General features: G+C 38.2%; 1 protein-coding gene and 1 long non-coding RNA gene across 2 annotated transcripts; both read right to left on the bottom strand.

Moving 5' to 3' along the window:
* Positions 1-13,945: 13,945 nt before the first annotated feature.
* Positions 13,946-16,671, bottom strand: LOC141602519 (uncharacterized). Its single transcript, XR_012524497.1, has 2 exons — positions 16,055-16,671; positions 13,946-14,110 (listed from the first exon to the last, which is right to left on the bottom strand). It is a non-coding gene; the product is annotated as an uncharacterized LOC141602519 (long non-coding RNA).
* A 2,506-nt stretch (positions 16,672-19,177) lies between these two features.
* On the bottom strand, positions 19,178-23,279 carry LOC141599396 (uncharacterized). Its single transcript, XM_074419382.1, has 6 exons — positions 23,122-23,279; positions 22,002-22,152; positions 20,865-21,025; positions 20,465-20,762; positions 19,611-19,777; positions 19,178-19,431 (listed from the first exon to the last, which is right to left on the bottom strand). Exons 1-6 carry the CDS (start codon positions 23,195-23,197, stop codon positions 19,292-19,294), a joined length of 993 nt encoding a protein of 330 aa, XP_074275483.1. The 5' UTR covers positions 23,198-23,279; the 3' UTR covers positions 19,178-19,291.
* Positions 23,280-23,752: the final 473 nt, after the last annotated feature.

Genomic DNA, 23,752 nt, shown 5'->3' with positions numbered 1-23,752 from the left:
TCAAAGGACGAAAAAGACGAAGTAGTCAACGTCCAGATATCTGCCAGAGGGTGCAACATGCAATCCCTCAAAGTGGCGAAGAAGTCAGAGAAGGGGAAAAGCCCATCCTTACAACAGGAGGGCGAACTCATGGATGCCACTGTCGGCATGGTCGAAGGAGCCTAGACCGAAGAAGTGGAAATTGACCCAGGACGCACCGTAACTGTCGGTGTCAACCTGGAGCCAAAATTCAGGGCCGCTCTCCTAGACCTGCTGAGGAAGAACAAAGACGTCTTCGCTTACTCAGCAGCCGAGATGCCAGGCGTGAGCCGGGAGGTAAATGTTCACAAGCTGAACGTACTCTCCACCGCTCGCCCGTCAAGCGTAAGATGAGGAACTCCTCAGCCGAGAAGGATGAGGCCATCAAAGCCGAGGTAGATAAATTACTAGCGGCGGGCTTTATCATGCCTTGTAGTTATCCTGAGTGGTTAGCTAATGTTGTAATGGTGAAGAAATCATCGGGGGCGTGGAGGATGTGTGTAGATTTTACCAATCTTAATAAAGCGTGCCCCAAAGATTGCTATCCCTTGCCTCGAATAGATAGTTTAATCGACGCCACGGCAGCTACACTATCTTGAGCCCGATGGACGCCTTCTCGGGGTATCATCAGTATTCATGGCCGAAGAAGACATGCCTAAATGCGCATTCATCACCGTAACGCACATACATGTATAAAATGATGCCGTTCGGTTTGAAGAACGCCGGCGCAACTTACACAAGACTGGTAGACAAAGTGTTCCAAAATCAAAAAGGGCGAAACATTGAGGCTTACGTCGACGATGCTATTGTAAAAAGCAAGTCTGACAGCGAGCACTTGGCCGATTTACACGAGACATTTAGTTCACTAAGGAAATACAATATGAAACGTAACCCAATGAAATGCAACTTCGGTGTCCGGTCAGGTAAGTTCCTCGGCGTGCTTGTCGCGCCGGGGAATTGATGCCAATCCGAAAAAGTCCAAGCACATACGGGACTGCCGGAGCCGAGGAATCGAAAAGAGGTTATGATGTTGACCGGGAGGATGGCGGCTCTCGCCCGTTTCATCTCTCGGTCAACCGACAAGAGCACCCCATTCTTCAAAGTGTTGAAGGGAAATAAAGACTTCAAATGGGGGAGGAACAGAGCACAACTTTCAGCAATCGAAAGCTCATCTTCAAACTCTCCCAACCCCGTCCAGGCCGATCTTTGGGAGACGCTATATCTATACATAGCATTACCTCGGCCACGGTCGATCGCCGTGATCATCGAGAAGAAGACAAACAGTAGCACCCAATCTACTTTGCCAGCCATACATTGTTGCCCGCCGAAAGAAATTACCCACCGATTGAAAAAGCGACCTTTCTTGTCGTCGTTACCGCAAGGAAATCGAAACCTTACTTCGACGCACATCCCGTGACGGTCTTAACCGACCAACCATTGGAGAAAGCATTGGAAAAATTTGAGCAATCCGGCAGGCTCATCAAATGGGCAAGAGAGCTATCCGGCCGGCATTCAATACAAGCCGAGGCCCTCGATAAAGGGACAGCACTTGCGGACTTTCTCGCCCGAGTGCACATATCAAGAAGAGCCAAACCCCAGAGTATGGGAAGTATACACCGACGGGTCCTCCACGGCGAATGTACTCAGAACCGATACTTATCATCAGCCCAAACGGGGACGAGTTTGAGTACGCCTTGAAATTTACCTTCTCGGCCTCAAACAACGAATCCGAATACGAGGCGGTGATAACGGAGTCGAGCTAGCTAGAGTCCGCCGGGCGAAACACATCATTTTGAAAACAGATTCACTTCTAGTGGCTAATCAAATCAGAGGAGAGTACGAGACTCGAGACGACGGGATGGTAAGATACCCGGAAAGGGTAAAAGCGACACTTCAAAATTGAAATCTTTCCGTATACAATGCATTCCCTGTGTCCGAGAACAACCGAGCCGACGCTCTCTCAAAGCTTGCCGTTCAACCATCAAGAATGTCACGAACCGTGCTTTGGTGGACATTAGGAATGCCAAAAGCATTACTGAGACCGTCGGCATGGTGGGCGACATAGAGGCCGAGACAACGTGGATGACTCCGATAATGAAGTACAAACTGATGAATGAGTTATTGGAGGACCGCAGTCTCTCGCAGAAGATAAAAAGGATCGCAGCAAGGTACTTGGTGTTTGAAGGAGAATTATACAAGAGGTCCGTGATAAGGCCACTCTTGAAATGTGTCGGCCCAGCCGACGCGGAACTAATACTGACAGAAATTCACGAAGGCATCTGCGGTCATCACATGGGGGCAAGAACACTAGCCCACAAAGCTCTCCGAGCCGGCTACTTCTGGCCCACCATGCTTGAGGATTCCAGAGCCAAAACCAAAAAGTGCAACAACTGTCAAATGCATGCTCCGGTGATACATGCACCTTCTCGAGACCTGCAGCCGGTACTTAGACCCCTTCCTTTTGCACAGTGGGGGATGGATCTACTAGGGCCATTTCCAACGGCATCCGGAGGAAGAAAGTACTTGATTGTCGCCGTTGACTACTTCACCAAATGGGTTGAAGCTGTAGCGGTACCTGCGAAGACGACGGCGGCCGTAAGAAAGGTAATCTGGGAAAATGTCATAACTCGTTTTGGGTTACCCCAAGTCATGGTATTTGACCACGGCCGAGAGTTTTGGAGTGACACAATAATGAACTGGTTGGAAGAGCTTGGTATCAAATTTGCATACTCCTCCGTCCGCCACCCACGAGCAACGGACAAAGGAGGCGACCAATAAAACAATCCTCAACGGTTTGAAAAAGAAAGTTGAAGACCTAAAGGGAAGATGGGCCGATGAACTACCCGGCGTCCCGTGGTCCCTTCGAACCACGGAGAAAGAAGCAACGGGGGCATATCCATTCCACTTAGTCTACGGGTCCAAGGCCCCGCTAATTGAAGCGGCGGTGCGACATTCAGAACGGCCACCTTTAACCCGGTTGAAAATGAGGAAGGTCTGAGAACCTCCCTAGACCTGGTCGAAGAAAGCCGAGATACAACACGCCTCAACTTGGCAGTATACCAAAACCGAATGAAAAGAGCCTACAACCGAAGAGTCCACAAAAGGGACTTAAAAGTAGGGGATCTAGTCCTAAGAAAGTCGGCCGCCACCAACAAAGGAAGCATTCATGGTAAATTGACGGCCAACTGGGAGGGTCCCTACAAAGTGGTTGAAGAAATGAGGCCGGGTACATACCGGCTGACAGACATGGAGGGTGTGCCTTTGATGAGCCATTGGAACACTGACAATCTCAAAAAATATTTTGTATAGCGGCGGAGGTGTCCAAAACAATTGTTGGCACCCCAACGCGTGTTTATATCTAATGAAGGATCATCCAAGTTTTCCATCAAAGTGTTTATCCCCTCCGTAGTCATATCGAGGTAGACGCCACGGCCTAAGCCGGGCAGTCACCCCAAGAAGTAGACGCCACGGCAGTCACTACCAGGGTAGTTGATACTCGCGAAAGCGACCAACATGCCTTAGGAACGTATAAGTACAGTTGAGACGCAATTCTAGCCGCCTCGGCCAACCGAAGGCCTGACAGAGGAAGCGATCAATATGTCTACAGATACGAACGCTGTTGAGCCATAACCTCTAGTCGCCTCGGCCAACCGAAGGCCTGGCAGGGGACACAACGGTCGATACGCTAACATGTTCACAGCGGCGGTTGGGAAGCGCAAATCGGACGCCTCGGCCAGACCGAGAGTGAAAGAGGAAGCGACCAACATGCCAACATGTTTAAAAAAAATGTTAAGCACAGTTGAGATACGCATTCTAACTGCCTCGGCCAAGCCGAAGGTAAAACGGAAAAAAAAGCGCTCAATTAATAACGTAAGAAGACAAGTGAAGGATTGTGATCAAAGCCCCGGCCAAGCCGAGGGCCAATAAACAAGCTTTATTGAAAATGATTACAAGTAAGGAGAATACAGACGACGGCCATCCCCATAGGGATAAGCCAAAACACAACCTACCAAAGTTTTACAAAAAAAACACAAGGAAAAGAAGAGCAAAAGGTTACAGACATATCATTTGAAGCGCCAAAAGATGGCAGGGAGGAAAGGCTTAATAATTGGCCCCCGAACAGCTGAAGCTATCCGAGATGCCGGGTGAATCTGGTGACAACCGCCCGTCTCCCTATGCCTGTTGCTGCTCGTCACCGGCGACATCAGCAGCATCATCTTTGATGGGCGACTCAGAAGCCGACTTGGCAGCTTCAGCTTCAGCTGCCCTAGCCCTCTCAGCCTCCTCCTTGGCCGCTTTCGCCTTTTCAGCATTGGCCGCCTTCTCCGCGGCCTCCTCTTCCTCCTTCTTCACCCTTGCCTCCTCCGCAGCCTTCTCCTCCGCGGCCTTCGCCTTAGCATCGAGCTTATCATCAAACAGCTCGTCAAATCTTTGCCACGGAAAGGAGCCATTAGTAAAGAGCTCCCCGATCACTTCCCTGGCGGCTTCTTCGGCCAAGTCCCGGTATTGGGCGCACATGTTAGGAAGAATGACGCTTTGGAGCGTCTCAATGTCCAACTCCCTCTGGGCGATGATAGCCTTCATATTCCGAAGCACCTTCCCCTGGGCCTTAAACATGGATTTCCACTCGTCCCTCTTCTTGGCAGTGAAGTCGATGACAGCCTGCAGGTGGTCACGCTCCTCCAGCCGCTTAGCGGCATTAGCCTCCACGGCCTCAATCCTAGCTCTCTCAGCAAGGACCGCCTTTTCAGCGTCCTCCCTAAGTTTTAGCTCGGCAAGGACCGCCTTTTCAGCCTCGACCTTGGCCCCCTCGGCTTCCTTCTTCGCAGCATCGAGCTCAAGCCTGAGCCGCTCAAGTTGTGGGGCAACTTCAGCCATGACCCTTTCCTGCTCCATAATATGAGCACCGACCACATCAGCCCACTTCGCCAGCATCCTGGACAAACTTAGGCCCTCCGACCTAACCTGGGCGGGGGTAGGCTTCAGGAAGGAGGAGACGACGGTGGCATCTTTACCACCCGTCTGCGCAGGTCGCTTCTCAGCACGCCATTCAGAGGGACCGGTAGACGGCGGCGGTTGATCTACAAAAAATGCGGACAAAGCATCCATGTCAACATTCATTGACATGCCGGAGAGCCTGTCATCAGGAACACCTAATGAACCAGCTAAATCTGAGCCACAGGTTAGATCCGTACCAGTCTTGGGCTTCTTAGATAGAGGGCCGGTTGGCCCCATTTCTTTGCCGGCCTCGGTAGCGAGAATGGCAAAGCACAGCAAAGTAGAGTGCGATCTCTTTTCTCTTACGAAAGAGAGGAGATTCCTCTGCCACGTCGGCCTCCTCATCAGTAATATTGACGACCACCACCGTCTCCTTTTGGACTGGAGGGATTCAAGGCTGAATTGAAGTTGACGCCGTCGCCGCCGAAGATGTTGCTTTTCGCGTTCGGTGCGGCACTTTACTGGCAACCTTCGCCTGGGCCGCCGTCACATCCAATGCCTTCAGCTGCTGATCCATGAGGTCGTTTGGCGCCGGTCTGCGATCACGGGTCTGGGCCTTAGGATGCAAATCAACAACTTGCTTGTCCTTATCAAGTCCCATTCTCCTAAGGATATCTTCAGACAGATCCGGGCCAAAACGGTCTGCAAAGGAAACGAAGCAAGGATTAAGTAGAAGAAATAAATCAAAGTTCAAAGACAGAATCATTAAAAGCAGAGATGGGCCTCACACCGACCCCACTCACCCTGTTCGAGGGCCGGTATGAGGCCGACGTGGCAGAGCAGCTCATCTTGAAGAATGATCTGCGTCGGGGGCATCCATCCCTTGGGCATCCCATTCTTCTCAGCCTCGAACAGCTTCATTGCCCGTTTTTCGTCCTTATTTAGATGGACCCTGCTGGCGTCCATCTTTAGCTTACTCCGGAAGACCCATTTGTCATGCTCCCCCTTACTCTCGCACCGCAAATTGACGCGGTGTTGGAAGGATCGGGGCAGCGGATAGTCATCCGGCACCTCGACGTATACCCACCGTCCCTTCCAGTCCTTACAAGATGTGATTTTGGATACGGTAACGTAGCCCGGCTCCGTCTGCACGCTGTACCACCCCGTGCGACCGGGGGCTGACGGCCTAAGGTGATGAAGCCGGCGGAATAAATTAACCGTCGGGGCCTCCTTTTTAAAGAGACAGAGCCACACAAAGCCAACTATAGTCCTAATGGCCAACGGATGCAGTTGGGCCACAGCGACGTTCATGGCTTTAATTATGGTCATAACGTATCCATTCAGAGGAAACCGGAGCCCATACTCCAGGTGTCTGATGTATACGCCGATGCAACCCGGGGGAGGGCAACAGACGGCCTGACCCTCTCTAGGAATAACAATCTTATACTCCCTGCCAAAGGAGAAATGATGTTCGAAAAATTCAGAACCAGAACAACTGGCGAACTTGTTGGTCCAAACACGATCAGGGCCGATCTTACAGGCGTCGCCGTGATCCAAGATATACGGCCTCTCCTCATCAGGATGAGTCCTTTCCTCATCATCACCATCATCATCATCCGAGAAATCCCCCAAATACTGATCGTCAACCTCGGGAGAAGGAGACCTAGGGCCCCCGGATCTTATCGGGATGGCGGCCAATGCCTCCTCTTCATCAAGGCGCGACGGGGAACCCCCCGGCGCGGGATTACTAGGTCCGGCATCAGCAGAAGACATGTTGACAACAAAAACTTAACAATTAAAAAGTTGGAAAATTTGTTTGTTTACCTTGGGAAGAGTGTTACGCCGAGTAACGCTTCAAAGACTAGAGAAAAGCTTCGTCAAAGAAAACTAAGCGAGAAGAAGAAAATTTTTGAGAGAATGAATTTGGAAGGCCAAATTCAGGGGCTAACTCTCCTATTTATAGGGCAAAGCCCACTCAATCCGACCAATCAGGGCAAAGCCCATGAAGCGTCAACCAATCAGCAACGAGACACGTGTCAAGCATGCAGCCACGGAATGTCAATCGTCACAACAGTTACCAATCTTCTTTAACACGCTACTTGGCGGAATGCCAATCGACGTATCTTCTTCAACACGCTCCTTGTTATCTACTTGCCAAACGGCCAGCTGATCAACCAAGCTTGGCAGCACCGGCCGAGGGCAATCAAAGCATCTGGCACTCTCAACCTTGGACCCGCCGGCCAGCGACATCTTCTTTTCCACATTCGATGTCCATTACACATCCATGTGGAGGGGGGATATGGTACGGCCTGAACAGAAGCAAGCCGAGGAAGAGGGAGCCGGGGAAGAAAATTCAACTTACGCAGAATACGCTCAACACTCATCGAAGGTCCATACCACGGCATAGACTACGTTGGGGGCAAATTGATGGGGCATATTCTGCACCCGCTGACCGAGTCAACATATTGAGCAAGGTCAAAGATATCCAAAGCAAAGTCAACACCTTGGACAGCCTAGCCGACGCAGCCTGTCGGCCTGTCACTTGGGTCCCGGCTAGGACAACTAGCCAGCCGGGACACATATCCGCGTACTCATATCCAAGACCCCTCGGCATGGAGTCAACAGGGCCCGCCGGCCTGCCATGGGTCCCTCCGCCGAGGGTAGATCAGTCTTTCAACCTGCTAGCCACTTGGCCACTTGGCCACTACGTGACAAAAGGTGAAAGTGTATAAATACTCCTCAACCCTCATTGAGGAAAGGATCCACAATCTAACCTAAAACTCACTATTCATCTGGTATAAACTCCCTTATCTCTCTACAATATACTTTGTCAAGTAACACACAACTTAATCCCTTTAAGTTCACTGACTTGAGCGTCGGAGTGAGTACGCTCGGTGCAAAGCCGAGCCCTCAGTTTGTTCATCGTTTCAGGAGAGACCGAGAGGAAGAGTCAAAGCGAGGAAGGACATCCATTCACCAAGCTTACGTGGTAAACAATACTGCTCTGGAATTACACCCGGAACAACGTGAATTGCTAAAAAGACGTTTGGTTGACATATATGAATTAAACAGACACAGGAGTTTCTAATTACCTAGAGGGAGCTAGATAATTAAACTCCTCCATTATGGAGGAGTTTGTAATTCCTAGGGAATAGTAAATCATGGGATTTTAGGCAACCAAACAACTTCATTTTTTCCAATTCATGTGATTTTTCAATTCCCCACATTTGCAATGGCAACCAAACGACACCTTACTATGTCTTTTATGCCATAATATAAAAAAAACTATCTTTCAGCTATCTTTTAAGCTCGTTTTTTAGGTTTTAATTAATTTCTATAATGAAATATGAGATATAGTATATGAACAATGTGTATTGACATTAATATACCATATAATTAGTTACATAGTCTATTTTGAGTGTGTAGTAGTATCAGTACCTATTATTTCGTAATGGTTAGATTACGTGGATATATGCTGGTGGTATATAAGAAATTTTGTAGTATATGAAGTTAAGTGATACTACTAATGCGTAAGTCTAGAACCGATCATCAATTCATCATATGAATAACACTATGAGTTGTTCCATTGTTACACAAAGGCTTTGAGTTGTTTAAACCCCCAAATTCTACTTCAGTTTTCTCGGTTTCATTCCTCCATCTAATGATCTCCACAATCTTATATATAGAAAGTAAATTAGTTAAACAAAAATAGTAACATATATAGATTAGTGAAATATTTTATGTATTGATTACTTTAATGTATATGGAGGCATTTATGTTTATGATTTCTATACACATACTCCAATGATTATTTAGTGATTACATTTTGATGAAATCGTAATTTATACTTCATATAATTACGTAAGATTACACTACATCATCTTGACATAACACTTTAATAAATAAATTCATCTTTTGTCCCCCAGCTTCTTGAATTTTGATGCGAGAATACAAACTAAAAATTTCATCTTTTGTCTTCCAACTTCTTGAATTTTGATGCGAAAATACAAACTAAAAATGTACGAGACCATAAGTGGGGGAAAATAAATGCGATAACTTGAACTATTATAATTTTTTATTATCTATTTGATAATTTTAATCTACTTATATTAAGATAATAATTTTATTAAAATATATTTGATCTACTTATATTAGGATAATTTTATTAAAATTTGTTTTAAATACTAAGAAATCTACCTTTATTAGGATAATTTTATTTATTTAACTTTTTTGGAAATCTACTCTTGTAAGGATTTCTTAGAAAGTTGGACTCTCTAATATCGCTCGAAAAGTTTATGCTTTATATATATGTACTAGAGTTAATGCCCGTGCGATGCACGGGCCGCTTAGTAGAGTCTTGTATATTATTTTCAAGGGAAATTCTCACTTGTACCCCTCTAGTATGAGCTAATCCCACTTGTACCCATACTTTTCAGGAAAACCTGCTTGTACCCTCCAACTTCCTAGTTATTCTTACATATACCCCTTAAGTATAGTAAATGATAAATATTGAGGATGAAGTGTGGTAAAAGGGTAAAAGATGAACGTTGAGATGAAGTAGAGGCATATAAAAATGAATTTGCAGGAAAAAAACGATGTTTGTTGGAGAGAAAACTAATATTTCAATTAAAGTATCATATTGTTTACATAGCCCTTAACATCGTACGTAAGAGTACTTAACACTTATTCCCCGCTTCATAATGACAAACGATAATTCACTTAACGTCTTAGTTGTTGGTGCTTAGTATTATGATGTTGGAGTGTGGACTTTCCTTAAAATTAAGAGTACAAGTGAGACTAGGCTATACTTGAGGGGGGTATAAGTGAGAATAACTCGTAAATTGAAAGGTATAAGTGGGCTTTCCTAAAAAGTAGGGGTACAAGTGGGATTAGCCCATAGCAGAGGGGTACAACTGAGAATTTCCCTATTTTCAATTTTCAATTGCATTAAAAACGTTATTGATTAGCTTAACCGCTGTGAATCTACATTCAAAGTCAATTTAGATAATTGAAACAAACCGTTAACAATTGTGAGGTCAATCATCAACGCACAATATTTAAGAAAAAAGGACTATAGTTTATGTGTATTATATTTTTTGTGAGCATTTTAAAGATTCTAAATTATATTTCAGTCTTTTGATGTCAAAACAGTTTATATGTACTGTATTATTTTCTCTTCCTTACAATTTTATTCTGAAGTATTTAACTCTCTATAATCATATTTATGTTGTGATATACATATACTCCATATTATATATTCATTCATATAGAGAGAAATCAACTATAGTCCACAAACTACAACGAACATTGTAACAAACCTGATGCACACCAGCCAGCAACCAACATGGATATTCATTTAACAAAAAATAGCATTATTATTAACATTGATTGAACTTTTTTTGAAAGAACAAAACAACGATAACACACATGTATTAATGTATGCACCAGGTCACTGGATATGTAATAAATAACTAAATATGTATGACAGATCTTTATTTAGAAGGTTGTGTATGGTAGTTATAGGCTCACAAATTCAACGTATATATACGCCTGTTATTTTGTTATGAAACGTTGACGGTGGTTAAACATGATGCTTACTACGAATGCATTTGATTTTTCATTTAGCTCAGTCACACGTAATAATATGGAACCTATAATATATAGTACTCCCTCCGTCTAACCACTTGTTTATAGTAGTTCTTATTATTTCATAAATATTTTATAACTTTTGGATTAATAGTTGGTGACCTTGTGCGGTCAATGTCGAAATTGATAAACAAATTAAATCCAATAAATTATTTAGACAAAGCGAGTAGTAAAATTTAATCTCATAAATAAGGGATTTTTTGGCAAATTGGTGTTTATTAGCAAAATAATTAGGGAAATGGGGTTGGTTTGAAAATATTTAGACTTATGGTGTCCACGTCATCAGTTTTTATTTTTTTTCCAATTTTTAGGCAAAGCCGCTAAGTTTCTTAGCGGCTTACTATTTTTTTTTTTTTTTTAAATTTTTTTTTTTTTTTTTTTTTGAAAAAAAAAAAAAAAAATAAGTAAAGCCGCTAAGAATCTTAGCGGCTTTACTATTCATTTTTTTTTTCAAAAACCGTCCCCTTCTAACACTGATGACAACCTATTTTAAAAATGAATAACCACCAAAGCCGCTAAGAAAGTTAGCGGCTTCCTTATTTATCTATTTTTCATAAGCTTATGACATTTATTATCAAAAAAATGACAAAGAGACAAAGCCGCTAAGAAACTTAGCGGCTTTGCCTAAAAATTGGAAAAAAAATAAAAACTGATGACGTGGACACCATAAGTCTAAATATTTTCAAACCAACTCCATTTCCCTAATTATTTTGCTAATAAACACCAATTTGCCAAAAAATTCATAAATAAGAGCTTCAATTTCTTTTGTTGCCAACTTGCTGCTCATCTTTATTGAGGTCGAAGATACCTACAAATCCTACTAACATGCCGAAATATATACTCCTTATATAAAGACATATAGAGAAGAATTACATGAATTATTTATACTTCTAAAAAACATAGTTCACATTGCAGCAAGCGGACGATGACTTTAGATCTCAATGTGTATCAATATTTATACGAAATTACGAATCCTTCCCTACAAATAACCTTGTACACTACCATTTTAATAGCTTATCCGTTTTTCAATTTATGACCGACTAAAGCACTCCGGATAAAACAACCATCTCGCTAGAATATATTGTTGCACAAATCAACACGGCGGCATCGGTAAGTCTATAAAATCATAAGAATATATGGATGGGTGCAGTAGAAATCAAAACTTCACATTAATTATCGCAAAGATTAGGTCTTAAATTATACGGACTACATTCGAAACATTAAAAGGGAAAAAAAAAACAAATTCTCATTCTTATACGGAGTAATAAGAAACTATAAAGAATTATACAACATTGGTCTCTTATCTTACCCATTCATCTTATGATATGGAGTCTCAGGTATGCATATCTCTGTATATGATCTATAATATGTTTCATCTAGCGCAATTTATTATTGACCTGCAACATAAATAGAAATAACAGATATTAGGAATCATGTTTGTGGATGATATAAAAACTGTAATTTAATAATAATGATTATAAAGCACATAATGACACTATATAGTTATATGACGTTGATTTTGGGAAGGAAGGCTAAAAAAAAAGTAAATCTTAAATTTTGGGTAGATTATTAAACTGTCGTTGTATTTATAGGCTAATAAATATGTTAAGTTCGTCTCTTATTGCTAATCAAATACTCCACTAACTAGTTTTTGAACCCGTGCTCGCACGGGCGATCCTCAAAATTGCATTATAAATAATGTTTATATTATAATTGTAACTTTCATAATGTATATATATAAAATAACTCATTTACATGCCATTAATCGGGCCTAATCAAATAACTATTTGTATATCTAACATCATATGAAAAAATATTATTTATATCATAATTGAACTGAATCGGCCTGAACTGAACTGAAATTAACTTAACTTCTAGAAAATAAAACTAAGTCCAAAAGAACAGGGCCTAACGGATCATTACACCCCTTCTAATTCCTTAAACGTACATACTCTAACAGACGACTCCTCGGGGACCCAATTCCGATTCTCTTCTCTTCCAACTTTCTCAACATACCCTATGATTCCCTAACAATGACCGGCCAACTTTTAACACCAACGCGACTGTGACTCACCATTGACCGTCCAATCATAACCCATATCCACCACCCACCAGTCACCTATCACGACTCTCTACTCATCACGTATAACTCCCATAAGTCCACAACTCGACACTCTAAAGTTGACCTAATTCGAGAGATAACTCAACATTAACTCAAAATATCCCGACATATACAAAAAGTCAAGTTGATAAAGACCAAAATAAACCAACATAATGAATAACACTTATAAAATAAAATTGACTAACCTAGTAACTTCCATGAATGATGACCGTAAGTTCATAACTCATCTCAAACTGGTAAAATATTCGGAAAATATCAATTGGATAATGATTTGATGAGTCACACCAACCAAACTCGACCCAAACCCAATAAATTATCATAATGATGCGGCCAAGAAATGAGCTTGATAATGACCCGACCCGATAATGACATGTCGTCCCAACTAAAATCCGACCCAACAAAAATATAAATGACGCAACCTAACCCAAACCCGATCTACGAATTAACCCGACTAACCCAACCTTAGACATGGTCAGGATTGTTATGATTCGAAACCACGCCATCTGACCAGACCCAACCTGCTCTATGTAACACATAAAAAAATGTGATGTCATAACATGGTAAGTTGTTACTCGTACGACGTAGTTATTTACTTGCTTAGGTAAATTGCACACTGTTAATCTGTGATGGTCTTTAATAATGGCAAAGCTATCAAATTTATCATTTGTTTTACTCATATCTTCCAACTGATTTCCTTCTCATTTTCCATCGTTTCTTTCAATTATGGCCAAAAGGACAGCAATTAAGAATCCGAAGTGATAATAATTTAACTGAAATTTGTCTGTTCTTGGTATATAGGTTAGTAAAGGAATGCAATTCTTTCACACTAATTGAATGAATAATAGATTATCACGTTAGAAAAAAATTATACCCTCTCTGTTTTGGTCATTTGTTTACCTATTCCATTTTGGCGTGTCCAAGACAATTGATTACCTTTTTTATTTTACAAATGCCTTTGATTTGTAACTTGATATTCTACCCTCAATTTGATTTACTTGTCACTCAATAACTGCTCCATTATTCCTTTCTCCTTGGTCTTTGTGCCAAAATCAAAGGTAAACAAATGATCGAAACGGAGGGTGCATCTTGCTATGTTTTACCATGTCCATTTTCTCCTAATATTAAATTATGTAACAATAATTTGAATAATGGAGAGAAGACATACAAAACGGAGGAAGAGCACATAACACCAACTAATTGTCGAATCACTTCTTATGCATATATATATATCAAATCATTATTAAATCGTTTTCTTACAAATATAATATTGAAGTAGACTATAACATTAGTTAATTCGTGTGTTACAAATGACAATCAAATAGGATCAGACGACTCGTATCTTTCTTTCTAATGTACTTGTATACGTACTGATTGAAGATGGTAGATCTGCAGAAATCGAAGAAAACAAATGTAAATATTCTGTGATAAATAGAAAATTACATTGTCACTTACAGAGTATAACACAGTATGAACACAAATTTCTGTATACGTCAGTTTTACACGTGAATTGATCAAAATCGGATATTTTATTAACTACTTTTACCCATTAATACGGTTGTATTTGAACCTGTTTTACAACTATATCATGTTAAATCAGCTTACACGGTTACATATGACTAACTCCATAAATAAATATCTAAAATGCTGATGGTATATTAGTATATTGAACATATCTAAAAACACACAAAAGAATATCATAATTGTGTCTCAATCATTTGTTTATCTTTCTATATTGGGAAGGTTTTTTATGGATAAATTGTGCCTCCAATGGGACTATTGTTCATTAGTCCTTTGACGGGGACGTAGGAAGTATTTAGTTTAAGTACTAATTTAGAAAAAAGTTTGTTTGTTTGTCTTTTTTGTGAAATTAATTTGTGCTTGAGCGGATTTTCTGTTCCATTATATTCTCTCTTGTAACACATCATTAGTTTAATAGAAAATGGAACACAAAAATGGAACACAAAAATGGAACAAATGATCTCAACTTTAATATGGTTGTGTTTAATCAATCAATTGATTAAAATAATAAATGATTATGCTTAAATATTACTCCCTCCGTTCCAAGCAATACATAACACTTGCTTGATTTCTCCCTCACAAACAAAGGTAAGTGTAAACTATTTGCTTGATTTCTCCCTCATAAGTTAAGGCAAGTGTAAACCAGTTAATGTATTATACAACTGGTTGTATATACAACTTATTCAATGTAGTTGAGCTTTGTTATAAAGTTATCAAGCTCTACAAACAAAATTATCGAGCTATAATACAAAGTTATTGAGCTTAACAGAATAATTATTAAGCTCAATAATTTCGTAAAATAGCTCAATAACTTGTAAAATAGCTCAACAAATTTGAGGCGGTTGTACAATGCTACTATACAACTGGTTGTAGGATAGTATTTGTGAGTGTAAACTATTCACTGGAATATAGGAAATATATTATTAAAATAATCCTTCAATAGTTATCTGATATTCAATTATCGTATTCCCAAGTACACAGTTAATAGTTGTAAGATTATTCACATCATCATTTTTAGGTGCCCTGCTTTCGAAAAGAAGGATAACGCCCGTCATTTCACTGTGATTTATCACATTGCCATTATTTTTGTTCGCAAATTTATCTAAAATAAGCCGATGTTTGTGAAATCTTCCAAAAATAACTCATTTTTTTTGTTGTGTTATCATAAAAATAACCTAACTATTATAACCATCTCAAGCAAATGTCTCCGGCCGGAGTCGTCGAAGTCATAATAAAAAAAATCCATGAAACAAAGTTATGCAACTGAACTAATCTCTTACAACGTCTAGATGAACCAAACAAAGTATAAATAAGAATTACAAAGAATCAATGGTCCAACTTTGATGAATGAATATAGGTTATAAATTTTACCCATATTTCAAATTTTCAGTGTGGGAGCGTTTAGATAATTAGGAATTTCACATCATTAATGAAACCATGTACAAAAATATACATTCAATTTGGTATAAGAAATAAATTAACTTGCATCCAAATTAACAATGGCAATGAAATTTGGCTCTATTTGGCCGCTAAGTCAATACATATCGGCCGCAATCTTCGAAGATGATAATGTGTGAATAATTTAGCCCCAAAGGTTCTTTATGATGACCAATGCTAGGGTTTGAATCCGCCTTACAACAACATTAGTGTAAAATCGTCATACACAAGACTAACTCTTTAAAAAATATTATTTATTTTTAGTACTATTATTCAAAATAAATAAAATGCATGTCATTTCGATTGGGTATAAATAAAAACCGTCATGATAATAATATTATTCAAAATGAATAAAATGCAAGTCAAATAATTTACCAATTGTCATCGTCCCACCATTTCGATTGAGTATATTGAATTCCTCCCCGCTTTTCATGGTCATAATTAATCACTGTTATTATTAGAAATTAAATGATCGTGATCCACATCAGTTACAAATCAACTACATATAAAATTACAGTATAATAGAAAGAAATGAAAAAGTAAGAAAAGTAAAGACTAAAAAAGACAATGAGATGCCCTGCGTCGAAAAATCACACCCTAGATAATTTACCAGGACTCTCTTTCCAACAGAGAGGGGAGATCACGGTGCAGCAATGTGATGGTGGCCGAAGGTAGCTATTGAAGGTAACTGTATGAATGAGGTTGGCAATTTCGGATATATATCAGATATTTTTCATCGTAACAAATATATAAAAAGGAAAACCTAATTGATATGTTGCTGTGATATCAAATTTAAGGGAAAATGAAATCAGTATAAACGATAATGGTAGAACTATAGAAGATAACATAAAATATTTGATTCCAAAATGATCCCCACATTGGCTTCATACGTTCCTTTTCTAACGCAATCTCCACAAATTGCATTTTCATTGAAAGGAAAATTTAAATTGCGTGAATCTCGGCCCATATATTTCGTAGTTGTTCAATCATGCATTTTCCTAATATTTTATTTTAATTATGGATTCTTTGTAACTGGTAAGATCATTAAATATGAAGCATTTTTCTTATATTTACACGTGGCATTTTTTAAGGAAGTGACACGTGGCAACATATGAAGCAGATGGTTTCTGCTTTAATATAATATATGATATATGATTGGGTAAAAAAAATAGACTTTAGCTACATTAATTAATATTATATGTTTAACAATAGGTCTTGGTATAGACGGGTGGGGCGAACAGACGGGTAAAGACCTCTAATAAAATGGGTAGGGGGAACAAGGTGGGGCACCCCCATGTGCTTCCCACATTATGGCAAATGGATATTTTGTGAAGAGAAATGGTATCCGTCTATACGTATAGACGGATAGTGTCCGTCTATAATGAGATTTTGTGTATGTTTAAATTATATCGATATTAAATAGTCTATAGTATTTTACGTGTTCTAGAACTTCTAGTTACTGTATACTTGTATTGGAATTGGACTTCTGTTAATATCAATCTTAATCTTAATCTTAATATTTAATAATGCTCGGAAGTCTTTCATAAAAATTGGACACTCTGTAATCGCTCGAAAAAAGCTTCCTTTAATAATATAGATAGATAGATAGATTGATTGACCTATATTCTGATCTATAACCCAATCTATGACCGTATAACCCGAACCGAAATCCAACCCTCCCTACCCGTTTGACAGGTCTAATTCAAAACCAAAAAAATGGGTCATGATGGACCTTGCACAGTTGCACGAACCAACGATGTATGCAACATGCAAGACCCCACAAGGAGAGTACATCTTAAATAAGGCGGAGCAAAAATATACGATACAGTTTTATTTTACGTATACGATACAATATACAGTTTTAATTATACGGATTTTTGTATATTCGATACGAATTTCCGTATTTACGATATGGTTTATTAAAAAGGGTATCGGATACGTACGTATCGGCAAAATTGAAACGGAATATACGGTTTTTGATACGGTTCTTTTTTAATACAGAATAATAAAATGAAATCATAAAACCGTGAAACATCGAGTATATTTGTGAGTCAGTCTTATTAATCTTGTAAATTTTTAAGTTATTTACTCTTATACTAGTTTAGATCCCGCGCAATGAATGCGCGGAATTCATAGAATTTTTATTTTTGTATTATTTAATCATGCTAAATTAAAAATTGAATTGTAAAATTATTCATGAAAACCGACTAAAATTGAACTGTAAAATAATAGTGGTATCTCATTAATTATTCATTTTCTCGTTATTGTATTTTGTTTCTAGGAAAAAAAATTAAATAGAAAATTATCTAAGAGAATTGAGTAATGTGCTGAATTTTTTTATTTAAAATATTTTTGATACCACAAACTAATGATTTCAATTTATAAATTCTCTCATTTTTTTTGTTATGAAAGTAATCAAAACGATTTATAGTTTTATTTATACATAGTATGAATAGTATGAGTCATGTCACTCTCAAATAATAATAATATCAATCAATAAAGATTTGATATTTTATAATTTTATATTATTTATACTTTAATTAAAATATTATAACTTAGTGTTTAGTGAAAATTATATAATTTGATAAAAGATTAATTTTAATGAAAAGAATTATATAATAAAATGCATTATAATTATAGAGCTTTTACATTTTAATGCATTATTTATAAAACTTAAATTGATGCGTTATTAATTCTCTATTTCACCCTTTTTATTTTTATATGAAAAAAGTGGGAAACTTATTAAGAGAATTGAGTGAAGTTGTAAAATGTATATTTAATGATTTTTTACCACAAAACTAATGATTTCAATTTATAACTCTTCTCGAATAATTTTAATGAATTTTTGTTAGTAATTTATAATTTTTAGATTTATACCAGTTTTGTTTTATTTTAATTAGACAAATGTAATTTAGAGTTTATGGAAGATTATAGTGATTAAAAGATTAAAGAATTATATGTTAATAAAAAAATAACTTATTACAATGTAGTCTTGTTTCCTTATTTAAGGAAATTCCTTTTGGAGGAAAACGTTATGAGAATTTTTATTCTCCAGAAAAAGGATTACGCATCTGAGGTAGTGTACCTCAGACCTTGTAGTTTTTGTGCATATACACATTTTTTCTGAGCATTACCATTTATAAATATAGTTTTTGAGCAATATTTTTTTTTTAGTGTAACGTTTTAGTAAATGTACTCAAAAACTTTAAAATAAAACTCAGAAAATAAACAATAAAAGGTATTACCTCAGATATATCTATGAACTGTTTATTCTCGTAGTATATACTCCATCCATTCAACTCCACATTACAAGTTTGTTTTTTCACATTTGTCAACGCGTATTTTACGCGATAAATATTTTTAGTTACGTATTTGCAAAAATTATAAAAGTTAGATATTCTTAATGTACTTTTAAAGACGAATCAAATAAGATCTATCTGAATTTATTTTCACTTATGTATCGAGATAAAATCGAAATTGAATGTTCACCTATGAATAGTGTACAAAATAGAAACTTGTAATGTGAAGTTGAGAGTGATATATAATTTCAATAGTAGCGTACAACATAGAAAATATATAACTACTTGCAAAGTATCCGAGACTCGGAGACTATTACATTTGAACAAACGCAATTTCTTTTACGTTAACTTCAATAATAATCTTGTCCTTCCACTTAAAATCTTCGAGATTATCTAATCCAATAAAATTTGTGTAGCCCCGCCCCGAACCTCCTGCCACAAACCACTGCCCAACTGCAATAAAAAAAAAACCAGTAAGTTGACTACATATTTCTAAAACTATTTAATAAACCAGTGCCCAACTGCAATAAAAAAAAACCAGTGACATAACTACATAGTGATTTGGTTCATGGATGATGGAGCCATAGTTACATCCAAAGTGAGATGTTGATGAGAGCAAATATATGACTTACGAGTATGCTTGTGATCTTTGCCTTGAGATAACTTGGCTTGATTTTTCATGCGCAGCTCAGCTTCAACAAGAAGTTTGTTGCCCTTGGTAGAACTAGTACTGTTTAAGTACAAATATAGACCAATGCTTCGAGAAGACAGCTCTCCATTTGGGTATATTTTTAATTTCCTGCACAATAAATTCAAGTTACAACTCAGACATGAAATTGTCGGTCTAAACTTGAAAACATAAGCTGCAAATCTGCAATGTACGTCGATAACACAAGTCTATAATGACATGAACTGACCCTGACCCGACTTGTTACTCGTTGATGATCTACTCGGCAATGACTTGGAATGAACTTAAATTGGGCAAAGCCCCACAATGGCTCGTCCCACTCTAACATAATAACACAATATACAACATCAGTGACCTCGCAACTTTATATATTAATGACGAATTGAATGTCGAGTATTGAGCATAGATTCAAGTTAACATAAACATTAGATAATTCTCACATTACATACTACTTGACACAAGAGTCGATTGACGATCAATAGAACAACTCGAATATGACACAATTTGAGCTATCGTGTTATTCGTGTATCCAAACTTTGTTAAACCCATTACCCATACTAACCCAGTCTAAAACTAACCAAAGTGATATGTGACTTAGTTTTAGTAACAGGACTTGGAATTATTTACATAACAAACTGCCAAACCTGAACAAACATAATCCATAATCATCATTCAAATAGTTTAATCATTGACTCGAAATGACCAAATAATAACCTACTCGAGATCAACCCTAAACTCACTCTACCAACCAATGAACCCTTATCATATTTAACAATGAGCCAACAAGTAAGAACATACCATGACCGACCATTGATATTGAACTCTGGAGAATATTGACTAGGGAGTTTTAACTTGGAAAACTTTGGAATTTCCCATTTGAAGCTGTAACTCTTTAAATGAGTAGTACTAGTAGTTGTAGTGTGCACAACTGCAACTTGAGGTTGGACATTTACATAAGCGTAAACAATCTCTACTCCAAAGACGCAGCTATCGTCTTTTAAGAACCCATTGGAAGCGTCCTCAAAATCATCCAATGATATTACTCTTGATACTCCCCATTCTGTTTTTGCGGCATGAAAACGCTTCTCCTTCAAACCTGTAATTAATTGATACTTATAATAGAGTTATAGTTATAATTGTTACACTTATGAAAAATAATAATCGAGTTGGCACAAATGATGCGATACTTAGTACTTACCTTGGATCATCAAATAATTGTCTCTTAATTGATCATAAATGAAAAAATTGAACATCGTCGCGATCACTTTGTTACCGGGTGGCTTAACCAATTTCAAATAGAGGGAGATATGGTCCTTGCCATCATCTTTCTTGTTTCCCTCCGGGTAAAGACACAAAGCCCTGAACATGTAACCATTGATGGATCAAAATAACATTTTTTTTGGCTGACTCCATAACTCAAGCTTACAACTCCGAAAGCCAACTCAATAGAAATCCTGATCGAAGCTCTAATAATATTATTGATGTTAGCCGATTTTGTGAAGAATAACATGTAGGTCTCCCACGTTTATAATCCAAGGGGCTACTCCTCCCATTGCCAATTGGTTTTGGGATAGAACCTCCTTGTACTTATAAAGAGGACACTCTCGCCTCCTCGACGCAGTTCATAGACTATACATCTAAGGGAGTACCTCTTATTATTTATTTTCTGAGTTTTATTTAAAAGTTTTTGAGTTCTGCTTTAGTATAAAGTTTTTTAGCACATTTACTAAAACATTACACTAAAAAAATATAATATTGCTCAAAAACTATATTTATAAATAGTAATATGCTCAGAAAAAATGTGCATATACTCAAAAACTATAAGGTCTGAGGTACTACCTCAAATGCGTAATCCTTTTTCTCCTCCTCGACGGGTGCGGCCTAGGCCCATGTGCAATCTAACAGATTTGTCTCGTGCTAAATATGTGTGAGATATGTCATTAACTACACTAGAAACTAACAAAAAAGGAAAACAACTACTCCTATCCTGTGAAAGGCCGTCCATCGAGGAAGTGGCAAATAAGCCTCATACGTTTGACACTATGTAAATTAACCCCATAACTCCTATCGTGTGAAAGGTCTTCCATAAACACTAATTGCAACACTCACACGAGGCACAAGTTAACCTTCACTCGAAATAACTCGACCAAACGAGCAATATTGAGCCCACAAAATTCAAACCCTATATAACACAACTTATCTTAAAATTCAAAATCGTCTCGAGTGACTTGATAATCAACTCTAGCAACAAGGTGAATACAATTGTCAGTGCGGGCATTCGGAAGTGTTTATCAGACTGAGTTGAGTCCATTATAAATGTACGAGTTATACTTACCATTTGTAATTCCCTGATTTGAAGTGATTTAGTTCTACGTGGTCTTTCTCATTGCAATTTGTCGCGGCAATTGCTTCCTTTAGAGACGCAAGAGATTCAATTTTTACCATGTATGTTGCGGGAATTCTTTCTCTCATTATCCGTAAATACTCTGCAATACAAGTTGAAATCAAATAAGAGATCCAAAATTTAGCATAAGTCTATCTTTAACGATAAAATCTACAAGAGTTGTACCACCAGGTCTGTCTTTTCCCTTCCTTTTAAGTTCCTTGGTCAGGATTTCGAAAACCAATTAGGATCTTCTCCATTTCCTAAAAGAAATGGCGGTCTAGATTTTATCTTGCAACTAACGGACCCGATTTTAGCATGATAAATAAAGGTAAAAACAACCGAAATAAAAACAACAATATTAAATTGTATTGTGAAAGGGAAATGGACCATCTATCTCTTTTTCTTTTTTTCTTTTAGGAAATAGACGATCAATTACTTATGAACTCGTAGACAGGGATAAAGTCAGTAAAAGTTTTTTTTGTTAAAAATGTTTTTTTTTTTGGCAATGATGGAACCCGCAGCCGCTACCTTCGGTGCGTACTAGGTAAACGTGTACGTGATAGCCTGCATACCAGGTAAGCCACCCGAGGTTGACAAGCTCGAAGTCTATTAGGCATGGACTCGGGCCAAGAATGTTCCACAAGATTTTGCTCCTGGAGAGCCTGAACCTGGCCTCCTGGGAATTTCACCGATAGTAACTCTTGCAACTTTTTTTTTTTCAAATCGGAAATCTCGTAGAGACGATCGATTTCAAAAAAAAAAAGGCATTGTCGCGTTTAGAACTCGTGACCAGACTACGAATTATAGGCCGTCAAAGTTTTCCAGTGGAAAAAGATGGCTATCCCTTAGAAAACACAGCATTAATAAAAATTGAGTCTCCGAAAAACACTTATTTTTACTGCAAATATTGGATTTGTGGGAGGTTTAAAGGGAGATGATTGTTGTTTATATAATAGTTACATGCTCGACACGATAATTTCATGAAAGTGCCTGTTACGATACAACCCGGACAATCCGAGCTTGAAATCTAGTCTAGTATAGTAAAATAAAAAAAGGAAGGAAAACATACCACCAGATTGATCCATGGTTGCCTTAGACCACTTGGAAATATAGGGTTTTACCTCCTCCTTGACTGTTGCTCCCATATTCACAATTACGGAGCATAAACTAAGTTTCTTGTAATCTAGGTTAACGACCGAGTAGTATATACCTAATATTTATATGTGTTTTTCTAACTTAACTTATGCCCACTAGGTATAGGATAAAAAATAAAAAAAAAAAAGTAAAAAATCATATCATCATATCCTATTCGTTAAAAGAACAACTCCATTGTTGCGTTGTCAGCCTGTGGTTGAAAGTCAATAAGTCAAATGCGGATTTTTATTTTCTGATTTTTAGGGCCACTACCTATTTGAGAATTAATTGTTCAATGTTATGACTTACTCCCTCCTATTCACTAAGATGTTCCACAATTCCGAAAATGGCAAATTCACTAAGTTCTTCCACTTTTCTTATTAGTCTATCATTTGTGGTTTTTATGACTTGTGACCCCACATTCTCTCTCTTATTTTCATTTTCCTCCATTTTCCACCACAAATCTCTTTTCTCTTAAAAACTCCCCAAAAAGCAATGTGGAAGATCATAGTGAATCGGAGGGAGTACTATTTTTCACATGGTTTAATGTTTAATTCCAAATCCAA

This window comes from Silene latifolia, chromosome 9, assembly GCF_048544455.1.
Source record: "Silene latifolia isolate original U9 population chromosome 9, ASM4854445v1, whole genome shotgun sequence".
Classification (NCBI taxonomy): domain Eukaryota; kingdom Viridiplantae; phylum Streptophyta; class Magnoliopsida; order Caryophyllales; family Caryophyllaceae; genus Silene; species Silene latifolia.
This window is presented reverse-complemented; position numbering and strand designations above follow the sequence as displayed.